Source organism: Pimephales promelas, chromosome 1 (genome assembly GCF_988280905.1).
Source record: "Pimephales promelas chromosome 1, fPimPro1.hap1.1, whole genome shotgun sequence".
Classification (NCBI taxonomy): Eukaryota; Metazoa; Chordata; class Actinopteri; order Cypriniformes; family Leuciscidae; genus Pimephales; species Pimephales promelas.
Genome location: NC_142769.1, coordinates 21603586 through 21624467, shown reverse-complemented (window position 1 = coordinate 21624467; position 20882 = coordinate 21603586). Strand labels below are relative to the sequence as shown.

The window sequence follows — 20882 nt, the reverse complement described above, 5'->3', positions numbered from 1 at the left end:
TTGGGTCTCAAAAAAACCTCACCTAATTATTTATTACATTGTCATTATGTGTCCTTACTAATACATTGTGTGCTTAGGCATGGAAACATGTTGCATTGTTCTATCACATACATTAGACCGTATTATTGATTTACCTTAAAGTCACATTGAAAAAACGTTTGCAGAATTTCATGGGATTCAGTCCATTGTCAACTAGTGTCACTCCATGTAACGCTGCTTTTTACTCAGAATTCACTTACCAAGAAGCTTTCTGCAGGTCAATGGGGCGAATTTGCATGAGCAACAAAAATCAGACTGGGGCACTATCATCCACACGCAGAACTCCAGATTGAACAGATTCCTATTGGAATAACTGGATTTTGTCCAAATAAAACGTAAATGCGACTGCACTTTTACATTATTATTATTTTTGCAGTTACAAGTGATTTACGTACAAAGTAAATTTATGAATGAAAAAGCGATTACAAACACTGGAATAAGACATACTAAACACACAAAAGATTTTTCCAAAAACCACTTAACATTTTTTGGGAATCTCTCATTTGAAAGTTCATCTTTATTATCGACAGTGCTTAGAAAAACAACTTGCGCATAAAAAAGGTTTATGCACAAGGAAAAGAACCATCAAAAGTGTGCTTGTGAACATACAAACACACGCGTATAAGTGCACCGTTCAGTCACGGAGCTCAGTGCTTTGCCCATTGTTGACTCTTTCTGACTGAGCTTTGTGTTTGGACATCGAGGAGTGTTTCTCTGTGCGCATGTGTGTGTGTCAGTAGTCCAATGGGGCCATAAGTAATTGTAGCTCTTTGAAAGTGCTGCCATGACGACCAACCTGCTCCGCCCGGTTCTTCACTACATTACTGAGGTTCTTCAACTGCTTATAGCAAGCTTTACATTTCCGATGCCTGAAAAACATCACAATAAACGGTCTCATAAAAACACATTCCAGTCACATGACTCCAAAAATAAAAACACCTGTTTAACAGACTGCAGTGCTTTAGACTAATAGTTCACTATATGGAAGCTATTGGCTCAGTAAAGGCAACATTAAAGTCCCTTGAACCGGAGGTTGCAAACAAATTTTCTTCAGTGTTGTGACGCATTTCTGAGAGAAACGGAAAACTAAATGAGGCAAAATAGTGGGTGTGGATTTTTTTTTTTCAACTAGCACCTGATTGGATCTAGAAAAGTAGGTGTAACATTAATTGGAATTATAAAACTATTTTTATTTGCCATTACTGCTGCAACCTTAACCGTTATGATAGTAACCTGTGTGTAACTCACTAACTAACCCATGAGTGCCACAACCAAAAATGCACCTCCTCGCCATCTCTCCTTTCACACACAGGCAGCCTGTCTACTGTCAGTTGGAGGGGCGTGGTTAGGCCGTGTGTCCACCAAAGCGTTCTTCCACGCGCCTGGCGTATGTTTTCAATTGTTTTCAATGGAAACGCCGCGTTTTTTAAACGCCATGAGCGTAACGAGGCGCTGAGCGTTTTTTTTTTCACGCTGAAGCGCTGAGCGCCCGGCGTTTTTTACTGGTCGCCGAGAGTTGAAAAATGTTCAACTTTGGATAAAACAGCACTCATCACTGTCACTTCTTACCCAGCCATCCAATCACAGTGGAGGAGGGGCGGGACTAAACCACACTGACCAACTGTCACAACCATAGATATCTATATAAAGCCTAGATATCTCATCCGTAGGGTGACCACCTGCTAATAAGCCCAAGGGGGGACAAGGGGTATGTTTCTGAGGGACAATGTGGGACACTGCTTGGCGCAGCGGTGCCCCCACCCCACGGGCAGACTCACTGATAGTGGTTTACCCATATCTAGAATTGTTACTATTGCCTTACTGTTTGTACATGAATAATTGTTCAAAAAAAAAAAAAAAAAAAAAAAGCACATACATTAATAATGCCCTATTCCCTAAACATGTGTAATTAATATATGCTCATGAATAGGCCAACCAATGTGTATTTTTTTCTAAATAAAGATGAATATTTTGAACATTCAATGAATTGACAGATGCACTTCCACTTACGATTTACTTTAGCTATTTAATTTTATTTATTTTTTATTACAATTAATTCACGTTAAATCAATAAAAATATAAAATTATAGGATTAACAGGAATTATAGTTGCTCAACACCACAGGAACAGTTTAAAAAAAAAGTCTAAACTCACAACTCCAGAGGTTCACGGAACGAGAAGGTGCGCTGTCATGACAACAATAAAAAAGTTGACATCAAACTAGTCAGCAGGTCACGTAGGAGTGGCAACCAGTGTTGGGGAAGTTCACTTAATGAACTAGTTTAAAGTTCAGTTCACACATTTTAAAATGAACTAGTTCAGTTCAAAGTTTGCACAGAAATGTAAGATTTTTCCCATCTTCACCGACCTCGTTATAAAATCCGTTTAAATTATCATACGACGCCTTTGTGACGAAGGCGGCCGCGGTGCGAAACTGGTGGCTTGTGTTGCCAGATTGGGTGTTTTTTTCGCTACATACTGAGCCCTGTTTAGGGTGAGTTTTAGCCGGGTTTTCGCCTGGAAGGCTCTATAGAAATCTGGCACCCCATTGAACGAAGTTAAACTGAGAGAGCGTGCGTTCACAGACACCAGAATGAACGCGTTCACACGTTCATCAGGACAGGCAGTTAAACAATACGTTCAGTTCACCCAAAATATGAAAGTTCATGAACGTGATCAGGCACAACGTTTGGCTGCCCGACTATAGTGACCGACTTTTTTTTTTTTTTTTTTTTTTTTGTCTCAATTTGCGGGACGCATGAATTGGGCTTCAAACGCTGTGCGCGCACGCGCTACGCGGGACGGGTGGTCACCCTACTCATCCGCGCAGCTGGCAATGGAAGTCGACGTCAGCGCCTGGCGGCCATCTTGTCACAGGCAGCTCGCTCACTCGTATCATTGTTTTAATGGTGCATGTACTTTTTAAATCACCGTAACTTGCTCAATTTTCTACCGATTTTCAAACGGTCTGGTTTGTTATAAACGGCAAAGATGTAGTTATGATACTGCATACTTATGAATAATAAGTCTATAAATAAATAAACATCCAGAATTATAGCCACGTTAATAACGTTTGTAAGAAACCAAACCGTTTGTAAATCCGTCAAGATTTCAACGAGATAAGAGTATTTCTTACATCAGATACCACAGAGCCCGCCAGAAAGCCTGTCTGTGACAAGATGGCCGCCGGTGATGACGATAAATACTCTGCCGTGAGACATCTAGCCTTTATATAGATATCTATGGTCACAACATTCAAACTGCGCTGCGGATATCCTGTATCATAGCAACGAAACGTCTCAACGGAAAAAAAACGCTGCGCTGCCAAAACGCTCTCAAGCGCCCAAAGCACGCCGTCTTCAGCAGAGCGTCTAGCGTTTTCAGCTGGCTAAAAACGCTTTGGTGGACACACGGCCTTAAGGATGTTAAGCAGACACCCAAACCGTCAAACCTACATCATCAGGGAAGGTCCTCCAATGCAGAGGGGAGGAGAATTTTCAGATTTTGATTAAAGATTACGAAGCCAAAACAATTAATTTGTGTAGATTGACTTGCATGGATGAATTGTTCACCACAAAACAATCAATTTAGGGAATTAAGTATGCATGGTCAATTTTGAATTCATGGGGACTTTAAAAATTTTTTTGGTTTTATTCAAACTTGTTTGGGTTACATTGTTGGTCATGTGAAGAGTGTTCGAATAAAATGAGGACCATCAGCAGATCAGCTAGCACTGCGAATGTTTAATTAAACTTTAGTGTATGCGTTTAAGTTCTTTTGCTGAGCACAAATTGTAAATTCTGATAGATTCTGAATGGTCATCATGCATTAAGAACTTGATTTATATGGGGGGAAAATATTGTAAAGAGGCATCATTTCAGTCTTCAGTCTACAGTCTTCATTTCAGTGCCCTGGACGATTAAGAATCCAATTAAATCAAATCAACATTACAGAAAAAAGGTTTAAATCAATAATAAGTGTATAATTTAGACAGACACTTGAGGTATATCACAACACAAGTGTTTGTTAGGTACTAACCTCTCCTCTCGAGTAATGTCCACCCCTACAGATGGAGGAGCAGTCAGTGTGTCTGAGATTAAAGGCCAGAAACGCTTCAGAATCAGCTTCAACGACATACAACCAGTCTGGACATAACTGTGGAAGGAAAAGTGATCAAGTGTTACTTGATCGCTGTCTGTACATTATGACTTCAATAAATGGCCGCCTCAAAAACTTGCAAACTGGCTTGTGGTTTACTGCGTTATGTGCTGCTGGCCAAGCAATCAAAATGAATCCTCTTAAGCAACTGATTTGAAATGCTCTTCATAGGCAGGAAATTCATTAACAGCCACTCAAGCACTCCTCATGAGCTGCACAAGAGACTTAATGCTTACTTGATTATGATGTTAACGAAGCATTTAAAAAAAAAAGGGGGGGAGGGGGGATGAATCCAATATTTCACCCATGTGTCATGGAACAACTTCCATCTAATGTATTGGTATAAAAATGTGTATTAAAGGGACAATGTATAGGAATTTCTCCCATCTAGCGGTGAAAATGTATTTTGCATTCAAACGAATTGTGCTCTCCAGCGCTTCGCTTTTTCAAATGCGTGTTGTATCTACGGTAGCCGTGTAGATGTACCAAAAAGCGTCTAATGGCACCCATAGACCTCGTCGAGATTTCCTTCGAGTGAATAGGTTTGTTATTTCAAACAAACTGCAACGAACAAACGAATGTTACAGAATGAATTCCTGACTGTGAAACTTGCCAGGGCAGTGACAAGCGTCCCTGCTGCTATTATAGTTTTTCAAGATGGTGGAACAACATGGAAGCCTTCGTGGACCTACCCGTCCCATGTATATTAAGACAATAAATTCTTTGTTTACAAGGCTAAGTCAGGTAATTGGCAGAGGTATTTGTACACCATTGAGAATATTTAAAAATATTGATTTTAGATAATAATACCTAAAAAAAGTACACACTATCCCTTTAAACATCTGTAGCAAGAACACATTATTATTTTTTATTATTAATAATAATAATAATAATAATAAACAACAACAATTATGATTAGTTTAATTATAATTAAACTTCTGATTTATTAACAATATTTAAAAATTATATACAAACAAGTTTATTAAACAAGGTACTACAACCAAGTATAGTTTAACAACAACGTTTAAAAAAAAAAGGTTAATATAATTGTTACAAATATCAATTATGGTTTAACAATAATATTTCATAAATTTGTTTAATAATTATTATTCCAAGTAGTATTCCAAGAGGTCCGGCCTCTATATTTCCAATCCAGAGGATGTCTGGACAATAGTTATTTGGAACAGTTATACATTTCAATCAGGGCAGCCATAGTATTTTGTCAAAGAAACAAATCCTAAACCCAAAACAGTCATCAAAGATGAGAAATTCTCCAACTGGACATGAACATGAAAAGATTAGTTGTGTTTGAATGTTTTATCAGGCTTTTTTCATTTTTAAAAAATATTTATTCAACTATAAATAAATATTTATATAATATATAAATAAATACCGGAAGTTTGGTATTCCACGCACTGTTTTCAAAGGCTGCAAGAATCGATATATAAGCCATTCAAAAATCGAAATATAGCAAAGTGCTATTGTCACATTGAAAGTAAAATCACAACGGCTGCGATTCAGTTGAATAAGTAAATGCGCTGCAGGTTTCAGGGTACACAATGCTTTATTTATTATGTAGCATTTACATTAGTTAATGTAGCATGTCTATAATAAAGTGGCCAAATATTAAAGATTAATTGAACATTTAAATGTAATATTGTTTGGCAAATATTAAACAATTATTTGAACATGCAGTAAAGCGTAACAACAACAATCAACAGCAAGTTGATGTTTATATGTATATTACATTATATGAGTGGCAAAAAGACTGAGCGGCTATATTTGTTTTCAGCGTGAATGCCGCGAAAAACAAACACAACAGATATAAAGTGGGAAAGAGCTTTGTGATTGACTTTACAACTAGATTTGACAAAAAATCTGAGGTACATTTTTACAGACTGCTAAAGAAAAAGGAGCAAATGGATTGCAGCAATTGAAACAACTGGACTCCAGTCAGCAAAAGGTGGATTTGCAGTTTCTGTCAATATGCTGAATTTAGGTGTAAAACCATACCCATATATTTTGTATCGTTATGTACAATAACAACTCATCAATTCAATATTCATCATTGCATATTCTGCATTATTGGATGTTTTTTTTTTAATAAACACTGACCAAAAAAAAAAACCTATAAAGTTTTAGGGCTGGATGATATGTTGATATATAGGCTATATATAACACTGATATAAGTGATCACCCCGATTTAGACTGACCTATAGTATTTATATAAAGCGTTCACAGGCAAATTTGCTTTATGTTTAGGTCTATATTGCTTAGATTTCCCCAGTATTGAAATCAGGCAAACATAAATGTCAGGCAACACGATTCCTGGCTGCATGTCAATATCTATGGATCACTGGATCTTTATTAAGTTGTAAGGAACACAATATTGAGTCCAACATTTAGTTTACATTGATAAAATTGTTCGTTTTAGTCGCATTTTTGCAGTTTCCCCTACTAAATCCAGTGACGCAGCCCATCTTTTGCCACTCAGTCAGGCTGAGGGGGGGTTGTTCCAGCGGGAAAGTGACGTCAATGCATTCCCTCTATACAGTATATTACATGTATTTTAACAGTGTTGTTCAATAAAACCATATGATAACTTGCTTTTGATACTTTATCTGAATCAGTTATTATTGTCTCATTGTTATTATACCCATGTATTTTAAGTTATTTTAAATGGTCATAAGCCACATTTCCATTACCTTTCAAGTTGCACAAATAAAAAATTGAATATACACCCAATAGAAAATGGTAATTTTTGCAAAACTCCCTTATATCGACATTTACAAAAATATTGCAAAGTCTTGCGCAAATATGTAATTGAATCACGGCTATTGTTCACATAGAACTATTTATATTACCATAAAAAAATGGTCTGATTACCAAAATAATCATTAGTGACAGCCTTACTGCACATGATCAAAATCTAGGTAGACAGTTCACCACGTTTTTGGAGCACAGTCAACGTCATAAGCATGAATGGGTCACCTTTCATATTTGCTCTGCAGCAATTCCTCAATCTGTGGCAAGATGGATGTACAGAGGTCCAATTTCCACAGTGATCTGAAAGATAATTATAACTGCACTTTTTAGTGAATTCAGCTAAAATGAAGCCAGTTGGGACAGAAGGATTCAATGTGACTGAAAATGTACGTGGATGCTTACGGTTTGAGATTGACTATGTTAAGGATGTCCACCACAATAGACAGATCATTCATAGACACAGCTGAATCCAGGGAAGTCTGGGCAACATGAAGGGAAATGCAAACACTGCTTTTAGAGTACTGCTGCTTTCAATAATAGCCCATTACAGCATTTACTAGATTACATTAGAAATACATTTTCGATGTGCAGCAGTAAATGTATCCATCAGCCAATAACATATCTCTCATTACAATCTGTCTGTCCCACAATTTATCAAAGCTCATCAGCTTGAGTGCTGTTGCACTTACCTTAACATCACCACTGGCCCAGACAGAGCGTACTGTGTCCAGGTTTTTATATCGACTGGTCAGCATTACGCACATGGTGTCATGCCCTTTCCTGATCTGTGCCAATGCCTCTTCATCTCCCATCACGCTGGCTTTAGCGTTTCTTGCATGCTATTAAAACAGAAAAATAACAGAAACATTCCGTATTTTACATTCTGGTACAAAAGCTGTGACCGACAGTACAGTTATTAAAATATATTAATTTTAAGTGCCCCTATTATGCTATTTTAAGGTTCCTAGTTTTGTTTTGGAGGTCTCCAACAAAAGGTTTACAAGCATCCAAGGACAAAAAAAAAACACTAATTATCTCATAATATACTTTGCAGCATCACCTCGATCAAAGTCTCTCCACTTATTGTGAATTTTGATCTTTAAAACTTCGCAGACCTTCATCATTCAAACACTACATGAAAGGTAATATCGAAGCGTATCACCCTGGTGACAGCTGTAGTAACATTTTGTTCTGTGAGTGTAGCAGTCTCTGGCTATAATAACAAATGTCTTTGTTCTTCAGTACTTTGCAAGAGGTGAATTAGTAGTGATGAAGTATTTTGCCATCATCATCAACAAAGCAACTCATGGATCCATTTAGGGGTTATGAACATTGCCATAGAAAGAGAAAATTATCAAAAGGACGTGATTGGCTCCGGCAGCTCTAAGAAACTCCATCTAATAATTACAGCAATTCCGACACGGCATGAACGCAGCATAAAAGTGAATCATCTTAAGGAAACAATAGTGCTTGACAGTAATGTTAAAGATCCATTGAACTCACAGAAAGGAAGTCCCCTACATTGAGGCCAACTGGCTCGTTGCGTGTTGAGAGAATGACTCCTGTAGAGGGTTTAGGTTTGGTGGTAGTAACCACAGGACGAGAGGGAGAGGTCACTGATGTGGTCACCACAGCAACTGGACGGGGAGCAGCAGCGATCACGGTTGGTTCCACTCTTTGTACTGGAGTAGAGGATATAATAGGACCTTTCAACTGTCCTGCCTGAAAATATACAAACATTCATTATACACTAGGTGTGGAACAGTACATGTATTCGTATTGAACCGAAACGGTACGGGCGTCATGGTTCGGTGCATGAATTTACATGGAAAATACAAGGTCTAAAAATAAATAAAACAAATTAATGTAATGTGGAACTACTGTTAGACACGTGTCAGGGGAGCTACGCCTATGCATGCATGCCTATGTATGATTTTCGAGTGATTTTGGATATTTTCATATGAATAAAGAATGTTTAAGGTATTGCTAAGCAAGGTGTTGCCATTAGCTACATATAAAATGCTAAACATAACATATTTCAATTTTTTTTAACTTAAAAACCTTTCAAACCACGACACCTCTTTAAGAAAACTTCGTTTCCCAGTCAGTTACAATTAATTAAACCAACAAGCTTCAATATTAGGTTACTCGCTTGCAAGCACTTTCTCTCTTTCTCTTTTTAATTCATAATGATTAAAGCGCTACTTTATTTCACTTCAGAATTCGAGATCTGAACTGTAGATAAACGGGAGGGGAAAAAAAAAAAATTGAACTATATATCTTTTCCATTTGACCAGCAAAACATTCATGAGTCAAGATGACAGCTGTTATCTTTTCTGTTTATCCAGCCCATTTAAAAACAGTATGTGGGTGCCATCTTTTAGACATTCATTATATTGCATTGGTTTTCATTTCTTGTCCTCAAACAGAGCACTAATCTGTTTATTTTTAAGTAACACATTCTACATTGATTCAAAAGAAAATCTATTTTTTTTTAAATAATAGTATTATTTTATACAGAATTCAATTAATAAAATAATTGTATAAAACTAATGTAAATGCACTACAAATAAACTGGTTCTATGCCTTTATTAATAAAACTTATTTAAAAAAAAAAAATACAAGGTTTAAGACATTTATATTCTTTTAACCCAGCCCTCCCATGCCCACACAAAGAGATGGAGAGAGAGAGAGAGAGAGAAAATGCTGCAATAGTAATACGTTAATTACATGAATTATTCAAATGTAGTAATACACTAGGTGGTACAGCCTGAGACATGCACAATAAAAAACTTGTACCAAACCATGATGTCTGAACCGAACTGTGATGTCTTCTGTGCACCGTATACACAAGTCACAGCCTACACTTACTACATTATCAAAAGACACTTAAGAAGTGGAAAAACCTACCCTGTCTATTACTGGAGTCACAATCTTAACTGCTGGGCCGGGTTTCTCAAGCACACTCTCTGAGAAAGAGTGATCTAGGGGTGCTGGGAAAGGTTCGATACTTTTAGGTGGAGTTCGTGCTGCATGAACAGAATGGAAAAACGGGAAAGGATTGAGCCAGAAACAAAAAAGAAAATACAAAATGTTCATGAGAAAGATTATATACCATGGCACACATGAAGCAGCATGTGAAAAGCAGCAACAAAATTGCTGAACTTCATTTGCGCAACTAAAACTCACAGATGACACTGCGGGGCTGAAAGATCTCTTTAAAATCTTCAGGGTTGGTGATTTCTGCACTGCTTTCTTTGTCTTCTTTCTCATCCTCACTGCTGGGACTTCTCCTCTCTCCTTCTGGACTCCGGCGATCGGCCTCTGAACTCTGCTTCATCCTACACAAGCACAGAAGATCTGCATGTTTAAATGCATATAAAAACATCTATATCAGACAAAATCCTCACATAAGATAAGATTTTATTTTACGCCAGTGTATCCCAGCCCTGTTACAGGAGGCACACCAGCAGTACACATTTTGGGCATCTCCCTTCTCTGACCCATCATTTTCTTTGACCATTTTTTTCAAAATCACTTGAAATCCTATTCCTAACCCACTTAAAGCCACTGAGTTAGAAGCACTGAAATGAAAATTAAGCAATTTAATCATCTGCAGGCAGGACTCAAAAAACTCCAGCCAATCATTTCCAAGACCACCTAGAATCATTGGACTTAAGTGCGTCAATCAAAAGATCGCACCATACCGCCCTCCTCCTCACGCACATACTCAAAGCTCGTGACCCAGTCACAGTAAGTGCAAGTCGCCCCGGTACAGAGAGAGAGAGAGTAAGTGCAATCTCACGCATCTGAGTTTTGCAGATAGATGATTGCGAGTCAATGTTCTTAAAATGGGTGAAGACAGGGCCAGGGTTGGAGGAAAGAAGGTAGGACCTTTTAAATTGTACATTTTCAAAATCTGCCAGCCGTTTAGCAAATTCTATACCCTACCTTTGAGTAAACCGTATTAGTGGACTAATGTAGGAAAATTGTGAATGAGGGTTTAGGGGGCGATTTTGGATTCAGCCTATGTCTTAGGCTGCATTTATTTGATCAAAAACCTAATAGTAATACTGTGACATTTTACATTACTAATTAAAATACATCTTTAAAGGGTAATTTATTCCTATGATGGGAAGGCTGAATTTTCAGGAGGCATTACTCCAGTCTTCAGGGTCACATGATCCTTAAAAAAAATCTTTCAGAACGGTCACTGATCCGCCAATTGCAAACCTGGCACATTCATGTTTAATAACTGAGAAACAAAAGCTTTTGGTCATAATTTTGTGCTCCAGGTACAACCATGCTCTAACCACAGAAAATAATTGCCTCATCCCTCAGTTTTGTTTTAGAAATACACTGCAATTTTACAGTTAGAAAATTAGAAGTGGAAATACACAGCGCCAGGAGGAAAATATTAAAATGCAAACCATTTAAAACCATCCAAGGCAACTGCATTCAAGGTGTGCATTTAATACACCCGTGTATTCCCTGACGTTCTTCTCTAGAAGTGACATGCTAAGTTCTCCACAAACACATGCGGTTTACGTGCGTGAGACAAGGAAAGAAAGAGAATCTTACTCCTGTCCCGTGCAGGAAGTAGAGGGCCGCTCGTAATTCCGCCGTAGTGTTGTTCCCAGTGCAGATGTGGGTGCTGGGATCGGCTTGTCCTGAATCAACCCTTGGATCACAGATCCGGACTTCTTCACTCGGTTGAGATCCACAACATACCAGCTCACATTAGTTTGACTGTAGGACACCGCAATCTATTAAAGAAACAGGAGAAAATTGTTGAAAATTGTCATTTTAACAACTGCCGTTTTTGTCTATGTCCTCAGTAAGTGTTTCTGGTCAGATGGCCCCTGTGCATGTCTTCAAAGATCAGAGTGGAAGTGGTCACAACAGGACCTCTCCCACCAAACAGGTTATTTAATCATCCCAGAAAGCAAGAGGAATGCTAGTTCACCCAATAGCACTGCACCCACTGATTTATGGATGTAAAAAAAAAAGGTTGGGTATGAAGTACAAACCATTTGGTTGTTGCTGATGGCCAGGTCAGACACTTTGCCCCAGCCTACATGCACTACATCAAAGCAGCGGTCAGGCTCCCAGCCGTAAACTCGTAGCGTGTTCTCTGACCCACTGTACAAGCAGTTACCATCAGGATTAAACAATATACTTCTGCAAAACAAAAAAAAGGCAGAGAATTCAGCTAGGGGTCAAACAGAGAAAAACGAACACATCTAGACTGGAAAACTGATAAGAACCTCACAACTCCTGTCTCTGCTTCTGACGAGCCAATCATGTTGAATTTCTCCAGGTCCCACAGCTTAACAGTCCTGCAGCAAATATACAAAATACAGATGGTGCCAGGGTTAACAAAGCCCCAAACACATTAAATTCAAGCCACATTATATATAGACAAACATCAACCCTTTATTCACTAACACACACACACAAACAAACAAAACACTCAGTACCGATCTGCACTCCCAGAGGCGAGCAGGTACTCATTGGGGTGGAATTGCACAACGTTGACTGCTGATGTGTGTGATGTGAATTCAGTGATCATCTTGCCTGCTATGAGATCCCACAGCTAGATAAAGAGCAAAATGAGAGTACACATTAAAAACTAAATTTCCTACATTTACCTACAAGGCAACACAATTTCTGCAAGTGAGAAGTACAGGATAGCTCTTACCTTTACTGTGCTGTCATCACTGGCTGAAGCAAGCCATTTCCCATCAGGACTGAAGGCTAGACAGCGCACAGCTTGAGTGTGATCCTGAAATAAAACACTCTCATTTTAACATCTTGAACGAGTCCATTTCACATTCATTGAGATCTTGTGCACTAGTGATGCACGGATCGCAGGATTCGCAGACACCGGATAATCCGTGGGTCGGGTGGACCAAGTAATAAAAAAAAAAACAACATTCCAATTAATTGCAGGTGGATGAGATCAACAATGATAATGTGTTGATTTTAATAAATACAAAGAACTCATTTCACAATTAAACCTTACGCCACTTTTACTTTGTTTTCAACAACAACATACTTAGAGCATACATAAAAACATGCTTAGAGCACCTCTAGTGGTCATAAAACACAAGAAAAAACCTACACAAGATTTTGCTTAATAGGCCTATGTCACACTTCCTGCTTCCGGAACGCGGAGTAGGGATACAGAACTTCCGGTCAACAGTATTTCTCGATAAGGATTTAGATTATCAGCCCTAATGTCTAAACCATCCGAGGTAGACTGACCACGAGCTACGAGGTTGTGAAATGTTTTTGCTCCTGTTGAAGCTATAAGTTCGTATTAAATCAACCTTGTTCAAAGAAAAACCTGTTTTATCCGCAATCTTATGAAAAAAATACTACACTACCCACAATCCTAAGCGTAGTAGCAACATCTGCTGATTGTTCCAACTTGCTGTTACCATAGAAACTTTCACCTTACTGGGAACGGCTAGAGCTACCCGCGACTGTTGTTGTAGTGTACCGGGTTGCTCTGCATCAGGACGTAGACAGCCATACCTCAGCTTTCACGCTACCATCGTAAATGAGCGTTTTCATTTACCATCCGAACCAGGTTGCGGATTTGAATTTGGATTGATTTGGTCCAGCGTTATCTATCGGACTCCATTGTAAAAAAGGAAGAGGCGTATTCCTACTAAAAGACGTACTTCCGGTCTTCAATTTTTCCGTGACATAGGCCTTAACAGCTTTAAAAATATACACAAGCTAACAGAAATTATTCTAATAAAGAGTGTTTTCCAACATGATGGAACACGTTTAAAGCTTAATTTTTCATCGGGCACTAATTTTCAGACTATTCTAGACAGCAATGGAGGTTAAACAGATCAGAGAGAAATTCAAAAAGGAGAGTTAACAACAAAACAAAAGGAATTAAATAAAAGCACATGTGAGAGTTTTAGAGAAGTGGTTAAAAGGATAGTTAAAAAGATTCTGTCATCATTTACTCACCCACATACTGTTCCAAACCTGTTTGAGTTTCTTTCTTCTGTTGAACACAAAAGATGATATTTTGTTGGTATCCAGACAGTTGATGGCACCCATTGATTTCATTGTAGGAAAAAAAAAAAATACTATAAAAGTGAATGGGGTCCAGAAACTGTCTGGCAACCAACATTCTTCAAAATATCATCTTTTGAGTTCAACAGCGGAAAGAAACTCAAAAAGGTTTGGAACAACATGAGGTCAGGCTTATTTTTGGGTAAACTATCTCTTTAATCAGGACCAGTCAAGTGTTCATGAGATATTTAACAGCAGGGAAGGACTGTATGTGACAAACTAATAAAGCCTATATCCAGCCTTTGCTTGGGATTGAACCCATTTAATTTTTTTTTTTGTGTGTGTGTGTGTGCGTGTGTGTTCAGGAAGTTGCAGTGACGGAAACAGTGACATTCTAATTTAAGTTTGAAAGGAGTAAAGTTTGTGTTTAGGCTATTAAGGAAATGCAAATTTGCAGTATAAGAACTTTTACTTTAAATAAATATTCATTTAAATGCAGCCTACTTCAGTGTAATATGATACCATATCATGGGTAACAGATTTAGAATAATTGTACTGGGATGATAAGCAACGGATATCTAAATGAGAGAAAATCATAGGTTAGGGTGGAGGGTTCATTTTTAACTGCGGATTCGGGTGACGTTAGTGCAGATCCGTGCATCTCTATTCTGCACAATGTGTACCAGGGAAACACTTTCTAAACTAAAGTGCTTTAAAAGCCATTAAACTCAAAACATCCTGCTAATTACCATTATACAAAACGAATATCCAGTGATTAAAAAAAAATGGATAAACAACGGCTGAATCCTACAACATGAGACTAAAAATACACCATATCGCAAAACAGTAGGATAAGATAGATTGAGAGCGCCTCACTAATCCACAGTTTAATCATGTACTCAGACAGAACTGAGTGTTAAGAGTAATTAGCCTGGCTTACTGTACAGACACACACACAAGCTTCTTTAGTCTAGTACTTACCTTGTATCTGTACACACATCCTTTCCTTCTTACATCCCACAACTAGAAAAGAAATTAGACAAGAAAAATGTAAATAAGAAAATCTTATATATGCAAAAAACATTCACTAACTGTGCCTAAACAAATGTGTGTGAAATCTGTGTACAAACGTTTCCACAAGTTATGATTTATCAAATTTCATATTAAAATTAATTCTAAATGTATGAAAAAAACCAAAGGAGCAACATTTTTTTTTTAAACGTACGCATTTCGTCTTAAATAAGATATGATTTATGTAAAGGTTTGCATTCTTGGTTTTGAGGAAGGCACACTAGGATCTATGCATGCTGTGAGGCAAGAGTCCATCTTTTGAGAGCATATGGAGATGTTTAGGCACGTTTATGCAAATTACTAACCTTGAGCACATCATGGAAATGTGCATGTCTACTTATTTAGAATACTCAAGAACAAGGTTGACAACAAATTCATATGCATACACAAGTGTTATGAATTAAGCAGGCATCTTTCATGAAAAATTCCTCCATGCAAAATAATACAAATATTTAGCACATACAGTGATTGAGAACCCAGTGTTTGGGATTGACGAAACTTCATTCATCAAATCTTAACCAACATCAGTTTTTTTAAATTCTTTGATTATTCTATAAAACTAGTGAAACCTTCAAGGCAAAAGCATTTAACTCACCTTAATGTTGCTATCCACAGAACCAGATGCCAGGTATCCTCCCATGGGATGAAAGTCCAGACTGCAGATACTGGCCTTGTGCCCCATCAAAGTGCGCAGAACTTACAAAAAAAAAAATATTCCAAGAAATCAATTCAGCTGTGGATAAATACTTGGATAAATGTGTCGTTCTCAATAAGTGTTTCTGGTCAGATGGCCCCTGTGCAGGTCTTCAGAGTTCAGAGTGGAAGTGGTCACTACAGGACCTCTCCCACCAAACAGGTTCATTTAATCATCCCAGAAAGCACGAGGACAACATTTTTTCCATGCATCTCTACACCAAATATTGGGCATCAATGTGCAGAACATCAATTCAAAAGTAGGCTGGCACATTTTAAACCATGACTTGTCAATTAAGACTGACTAGGGCAGTGGTTCCCAACCTTTTTTTTTTTTGTCTGAGACCCCCTTTTTCCCCGAAGAAAATATTTTAGGGCCCCCCTTCACATTTAATAATATTATCGCTCTTGTAAGCTTGCAGCAAGGATGACAAAATACGTTTTTTTTTCAAACAAACGGTATGTTTATGCACAAATAATAGCACATAATATTGATAAAACAATAACAAAAACATCAGTAGGCCCTTTGTCATTTAAAAACGTAAGCCTAGGAGAAGCCTATATAAATTGGCCCTATTTGAAATGCAAAAGCAAAAATATTCACACTGGTCTGTAGGTAAAAACCAGTTGTGGGCCGCCACCCCCCTGTTGGGAACCGATGGACTAGGGGAATATCATTCATCAAGAAATTCATCATATTTCATCCTTGAGTCCAAAAGAAAAGGCACAGTTTTCCTAGTTTAGACAAATTAAATGTGTATATATATTTATTTATTTTTTTAATATGTATGGTATTGTTGTTGTTTTTTTCACATTGTGGTAATTAGCAAAAATTTGCCTTTAAAATATAAATTCTAACTTCGGACCTACCTTTAATTAAGTGTCTTTAACTATGACATACTAACATTTAGCTTAATCATTAAACACTATTGATTGCATACATGTTTTAACATAATACTTACACCTATTCTTAAACCAAACCAGTCCTCAACCATAACCACTTCCCATCTCAAAACCAGCAAATAAGTTTTTCAAAACATCATGAACTACATAAGTACACTGTACCTAAATATATACACTTTGACTAAATTATTTGGTGTCTTGAACTACTATTTTTCTTTCTCTTGACTTTAGTGATCAACCTAACCTGGACATTTTCTTTACAGGTTTCAAGAGAATCGCTAGGTTTCATGTTAACCAAAGTGCATAATGTGCAGCACACACCACTTACTTTTAGCAGCCTCCAAATCCCAAAGTCGGAGAGAGCCGGATTGAGAACCAGCTACTACACGCTCTTCAGAACTGTTGAACTGGATACACTCCACGGGGCTGGTGTGGCCCGTCAGACTCTACAGAACAGACAAAACACTTCATTATATAGTCCTGAGACACGTATTTCTGGCAAACACACAACACAACACAGGGTTAGCTATACCATAATGCAGTTCGGTTTGTTGACAGCCCAGATATTGACTCTGCAGTCTTCGCTGCCAGTGGCCAATAGACGTCCCGATGATTTCCCCAACACCAGTGAAGACACATTGCTGGAGTGAGCCACAATCTCCTCTGGACAATACATATGACAAAATAAAAGTCAGTCACTTCTTGCACAACTTTATACAGAGATCTTGACAACTTAAACATTCTGCATTGTCATGACGAGGATCATTGTACTCACGCAGTTTCCATGCTGTTATTGTGGTGTTGGTGAGAGCCATCGTGATGATAGTGCGATTGAGTCAACTCACTCTGCTCATTTCACCAACACATAAATGTCAGTGATTCGACGATATTAGTTTATCTTCTCTGTCCATCTGTCAAATTGAAAAAGCTCATTTAAATACAGACAAACAGCAGAGTAAAAATAAAGAACATGAAGAATAAACTCGAAACAAATTGTTCGGTGAATTCAATAACTTTTTGCATTTCATAATCTCACGTTCCTTTTAATGAAGGGTCTATATCTTAAAGCTTCAATTATAGTTATGTACACATTGCCTTTGTTTTAGGAGAAAATTAGCCTTGGTGAGGTTGATACAAAACATGTTTTAGTATTTATAGCCTATTCTTTACCAAAAGCGAGTTAAAATGAAAACAGAAGAATTGAATAAACACAACTTTTTTCGTCTCTTGACCAGAGATGGCACAAAATCTCAAAACATCTAATGAATGGATAGTCTCTTCTTAATTTTGTCATTTCCTCTTGAAGGGGGTGGATTGGAATCCACTGCTGCTTCAATGTATAGCCTATGTAATGAATGATTAATAATCAAGGATAAGCATTTATACATAAATCATTTCTATATTCAATGAGTGATTCAAATAGGCTATACTTTTAATCAAGTTTGCTGCGAGTGTTAATTAGCTTTTGTGCGTGTGTTGAATGTTCTGTGCAGGTCCTATAGAGGAGCTATGGGACAGTTCGACATGCAACAACAGAGACGAAGACGCCGACTAATGGCGACATACTCTCCTATCGATCTATACCGTATACGTGTTCTTAGCCAATCAGAAACTGAAACCTGAAGTGTGGACAGCTTAGACCTTGGTGTAGGTAGGGAATAACTACTGTGATCTTTGTAACTGTGAGGGAGGGCTCAGGCAGGGCAGCCAACAAACTCCTGAGAGTCTTGAAGCTGATTTCTACTGATTAAACTGCAAACTATCTTCAGTAAAACTTTTCTAAAATCTATTTTAATTCTGACTCCGGATCTTCTTTCAAACATCTAGTCATTGGCTCCTAAACTGTTGACCCCTAACAAACTGAATATTTTGAGATTTAAATAACACTTAATGCATCCAATTAATTTATGATTTTTTTGTTTCTCTGAGCCGTGACATAGTATTATGTTAAATACAAAAAGTTATGTGTCTGTATTTGTTAATGAGGGACACTAAGATTGAAAACTATGAATGTTTTCAGTTGCTTGTTGAAAATTTAAGTTTTAAATAACTTTCTCCAGTAGTGGCCTCAGAATAAGTTTAAATGTCGTGCTATGACAAAATGTTTCTATTTATTTTCCTTAATGACAAATTGGCTGATGCATCTTCATCCTGCACATGCTAAACTCATAGCTATGTTTATGTTTGACTACAATTTAAAGGTAAATGCCCCTTCCCTTGTTCTTATTCCCAATTTTACCCGAATCTTGTGAAACGTAAGCAAAGATTCGATGCCAAAGTAAAGGCGTAAGTAAACAAAGAGCAGCCAGGTATCACCGTTTCAAGCGATGATCTTTCATTTCTTGCTGAAACCGTATCTTATTAGTCTCACAAATATATATATATATAACATTACATAGACATTAGACACACATTCTACCACTCACATGAAGTCCGAGACTAGTGTGGTATCGATTAAATCAACAAACAAAGCATTTCCAGTTCAAGGCACTTGACCACGCGAGCCTGTATCACAACAGTTATTTATGAAAACGAACAATTTGCAAGAGATCTATCGATTAACTTTCTGTTTTTTTTTTCAACTTTGTTAACACTTACTAACAACGAACCATACTAGCAAACACAGGTTAAAGTCTTGTTGTTGCTAGATAACTTTAAGCTAACAGTTAGCTTCGCAATGTAAGTTAGCTAACGAACTCATCTCAACTGTAAACAAATTACCAACCTTTACCTCATTATCCTATCTGTTCTGTTCTGTTCTTCCAAAGTCCAAGAAAAATTGGCGTGTATTTATGAGATGAATGTTGATAACACGCTTGGCCGACAAACATCGATTCGACCCAGTTTACACACACATTTTGCTTGTCTCATATTGTTTCTAATTGGTTGCTAACTAGCGGTAGCTTAGCAACAGTTCCTCTTACCTTCCCTGTTCTGGTGACGGTCAGTCAGCCTGGATTAAGAATTGGGGACTATCATGGTTGCAGTCTGCCGACAGATCAGATCAGCACTAATGAATGAGAAAAAGATTAGTTTAGGACGAGGAAAGATCCGCGTGCGCGCATTTTCAGAGTGCGCATGCGCGTTGGAACTGTCTAACATTACCTACTATTCAATTAAAATTTATTTTCACAATACATATTGTTTCAAAGCAGCTTTACAGAGTCATCTGTAATAAGGGGGACTGTGTCCAAGTTATGGATTTCAGAAATGTTCATGAACAAACCACAGTTAGCTAAAAATACATTATTTAAAGCAGAAACAACTACTACAGTTGCTCTTAATCCTGGTTCTGCAACAACCCTCAATTAACACATATAATTTAATCAAGATCATTAGTAGAGAAGACTTAAATTAAAAGTAAACATGTCATATTGGAGCTTAACATCTAAAATGTTGGCAGGGCCTCTGGGAACAGCGTTGTGTTTTTTAAAAGAAAACTCATAACCATTTTATAATATTTTATTTATAATCATTGGGTATTTATAAATTTCACTAGAAGCAACTTATTTTTACAATGTTGTCAAGATGCAATTTGTATGTTCTTTTGCTCATTGCTTCAGTCCATTGAACAGTTATATTCACGGGGGCCAGTCAATACAGCGTCATCACGTGTATTATATATTTATATACTATCCCATCCAGCTTTATACAAACAGTATAATATAATTTGAACAGTTAAAAATGTGTAACCAGACAGTCCTCTGTTGCAACACAAGGTAAATGTCTTATCTTGCAATCCCTCAAAACAGCACCAGGCTGCACCTGTAACCTCGGCAGAACATCACATCTCAAAGACTTGATCTTTGATAGAGAATCAGCACATGATTTTCTAAACAGCCTAAAGAGGATATTCTAATAGCTGAACTCTGAAGTGCTGTGAAATGTCATGTGGTTAGTGAGGTTTATACAGCCTCAGGTCTAAATTGGCTTTATGCACAGCTGCACTACTTCCTGAACTTAAGCCAGCTCCTTTGTTTCCTGTCTGCCATTATTGGCCAAGCTTGATTAATTCAAGTGTGTCTGATTATTGTTGCCATGACTACTGAGGTCAGGCACACCTGAACTAATCAATTTGGCCAATAATGACAGACAGGAAACAAAAGAGCTGGCTTAAGTTCAGGAAGTAGTGCAGCTGCGCATAAAGCTAATTGCTGAGGGCAATGGGCCATATAGCTGCACCTTTTGAGAGCTCCTCATTAACAACTCAAACT

The 20882-nt window shown here is 37.6% G+C and overlaps 1 protein-coding gene across 2 annotated transcripts; it reads right to left on the bottom strand.

The window, feature by feature from the left end:
• Positions 1 to 536: 536 nt before the first annotated feature.
• katnb1 (katanin p80 (WD repeat containing) subunit B 1) lies at positions 537 to 19733 on the bottom strand. Of its 2 annotated transcripts, none has more exons than XM_039668777.2 (19): positions 19593 to 19733; positions 17444 to 17579; positions 17201 to 17331; positions 16997 to 17114; positions 15668 to 15768; positions 14983 to 15024; positions 12665 to 12748; positions 12444 to 12559; positions 12231 to 12302; positions 11994 to 12144; positions 11545 to 11729; positions 10153 to 10304; positions 9874 to 9992; positions 8467 to 8685; positions 7653 to 7802; positions 7366 to 7442; positions 7189 to 7263; positions 4078 to 4194; positions 537 to 908 (listed from the first exon to the last, which is right to left on the bottom strand). In XM_039668777.2, exons 2-19 carry the CDS (start codon positions 17481 to 17483, stop codon positions 773 to 775), a joined length of 2085 nt encoding a protein of 694 aa, XP_039524711.1. In that variant the 5' UTR covers positions 17484 to 17579; positions 19593 to 19733; the 3' UTR covers positions 537 to 772. The 2 variants fall into 2 exon arrangements, with proteins under 2 accessions (XP_039524711.1, XP_039524712.1); XM_039668778.2 differs by lacking the exon at positions 19593 to 19733 and adding an exon at positions 19400 to 19545.
• Between the last annotated feature and the right edge of the window lie 1149 nt (positions 19734 to 20882).

What these genes read in the sequence shown, in the direction of transcription:
- katnb1 (XM_039668777.2), bottom strand. Translation starts at nt 17,483, where the DNA reads ATGGCTCTCACCAACACCACAATAACAGCATGGAAACTGC. An exon ending in AACATAGTCAATCTCAAACC is followed by an intron (nt 7,264 to 7,365) that starts GTAAGCATCCAC and finishes ATTATCTTTCAG; the next exon opens with ATCACTGTGGAAATTGGACC. An exon ending in CTGCAGAGCAAATATGAAAG is followed by an intron (nt 4,195 to 7,188) that starts GTGACCCATTCA and finishes TTCCTTCCACAG; the next exon opens with TTATGTCCAGACTGGTTGTA.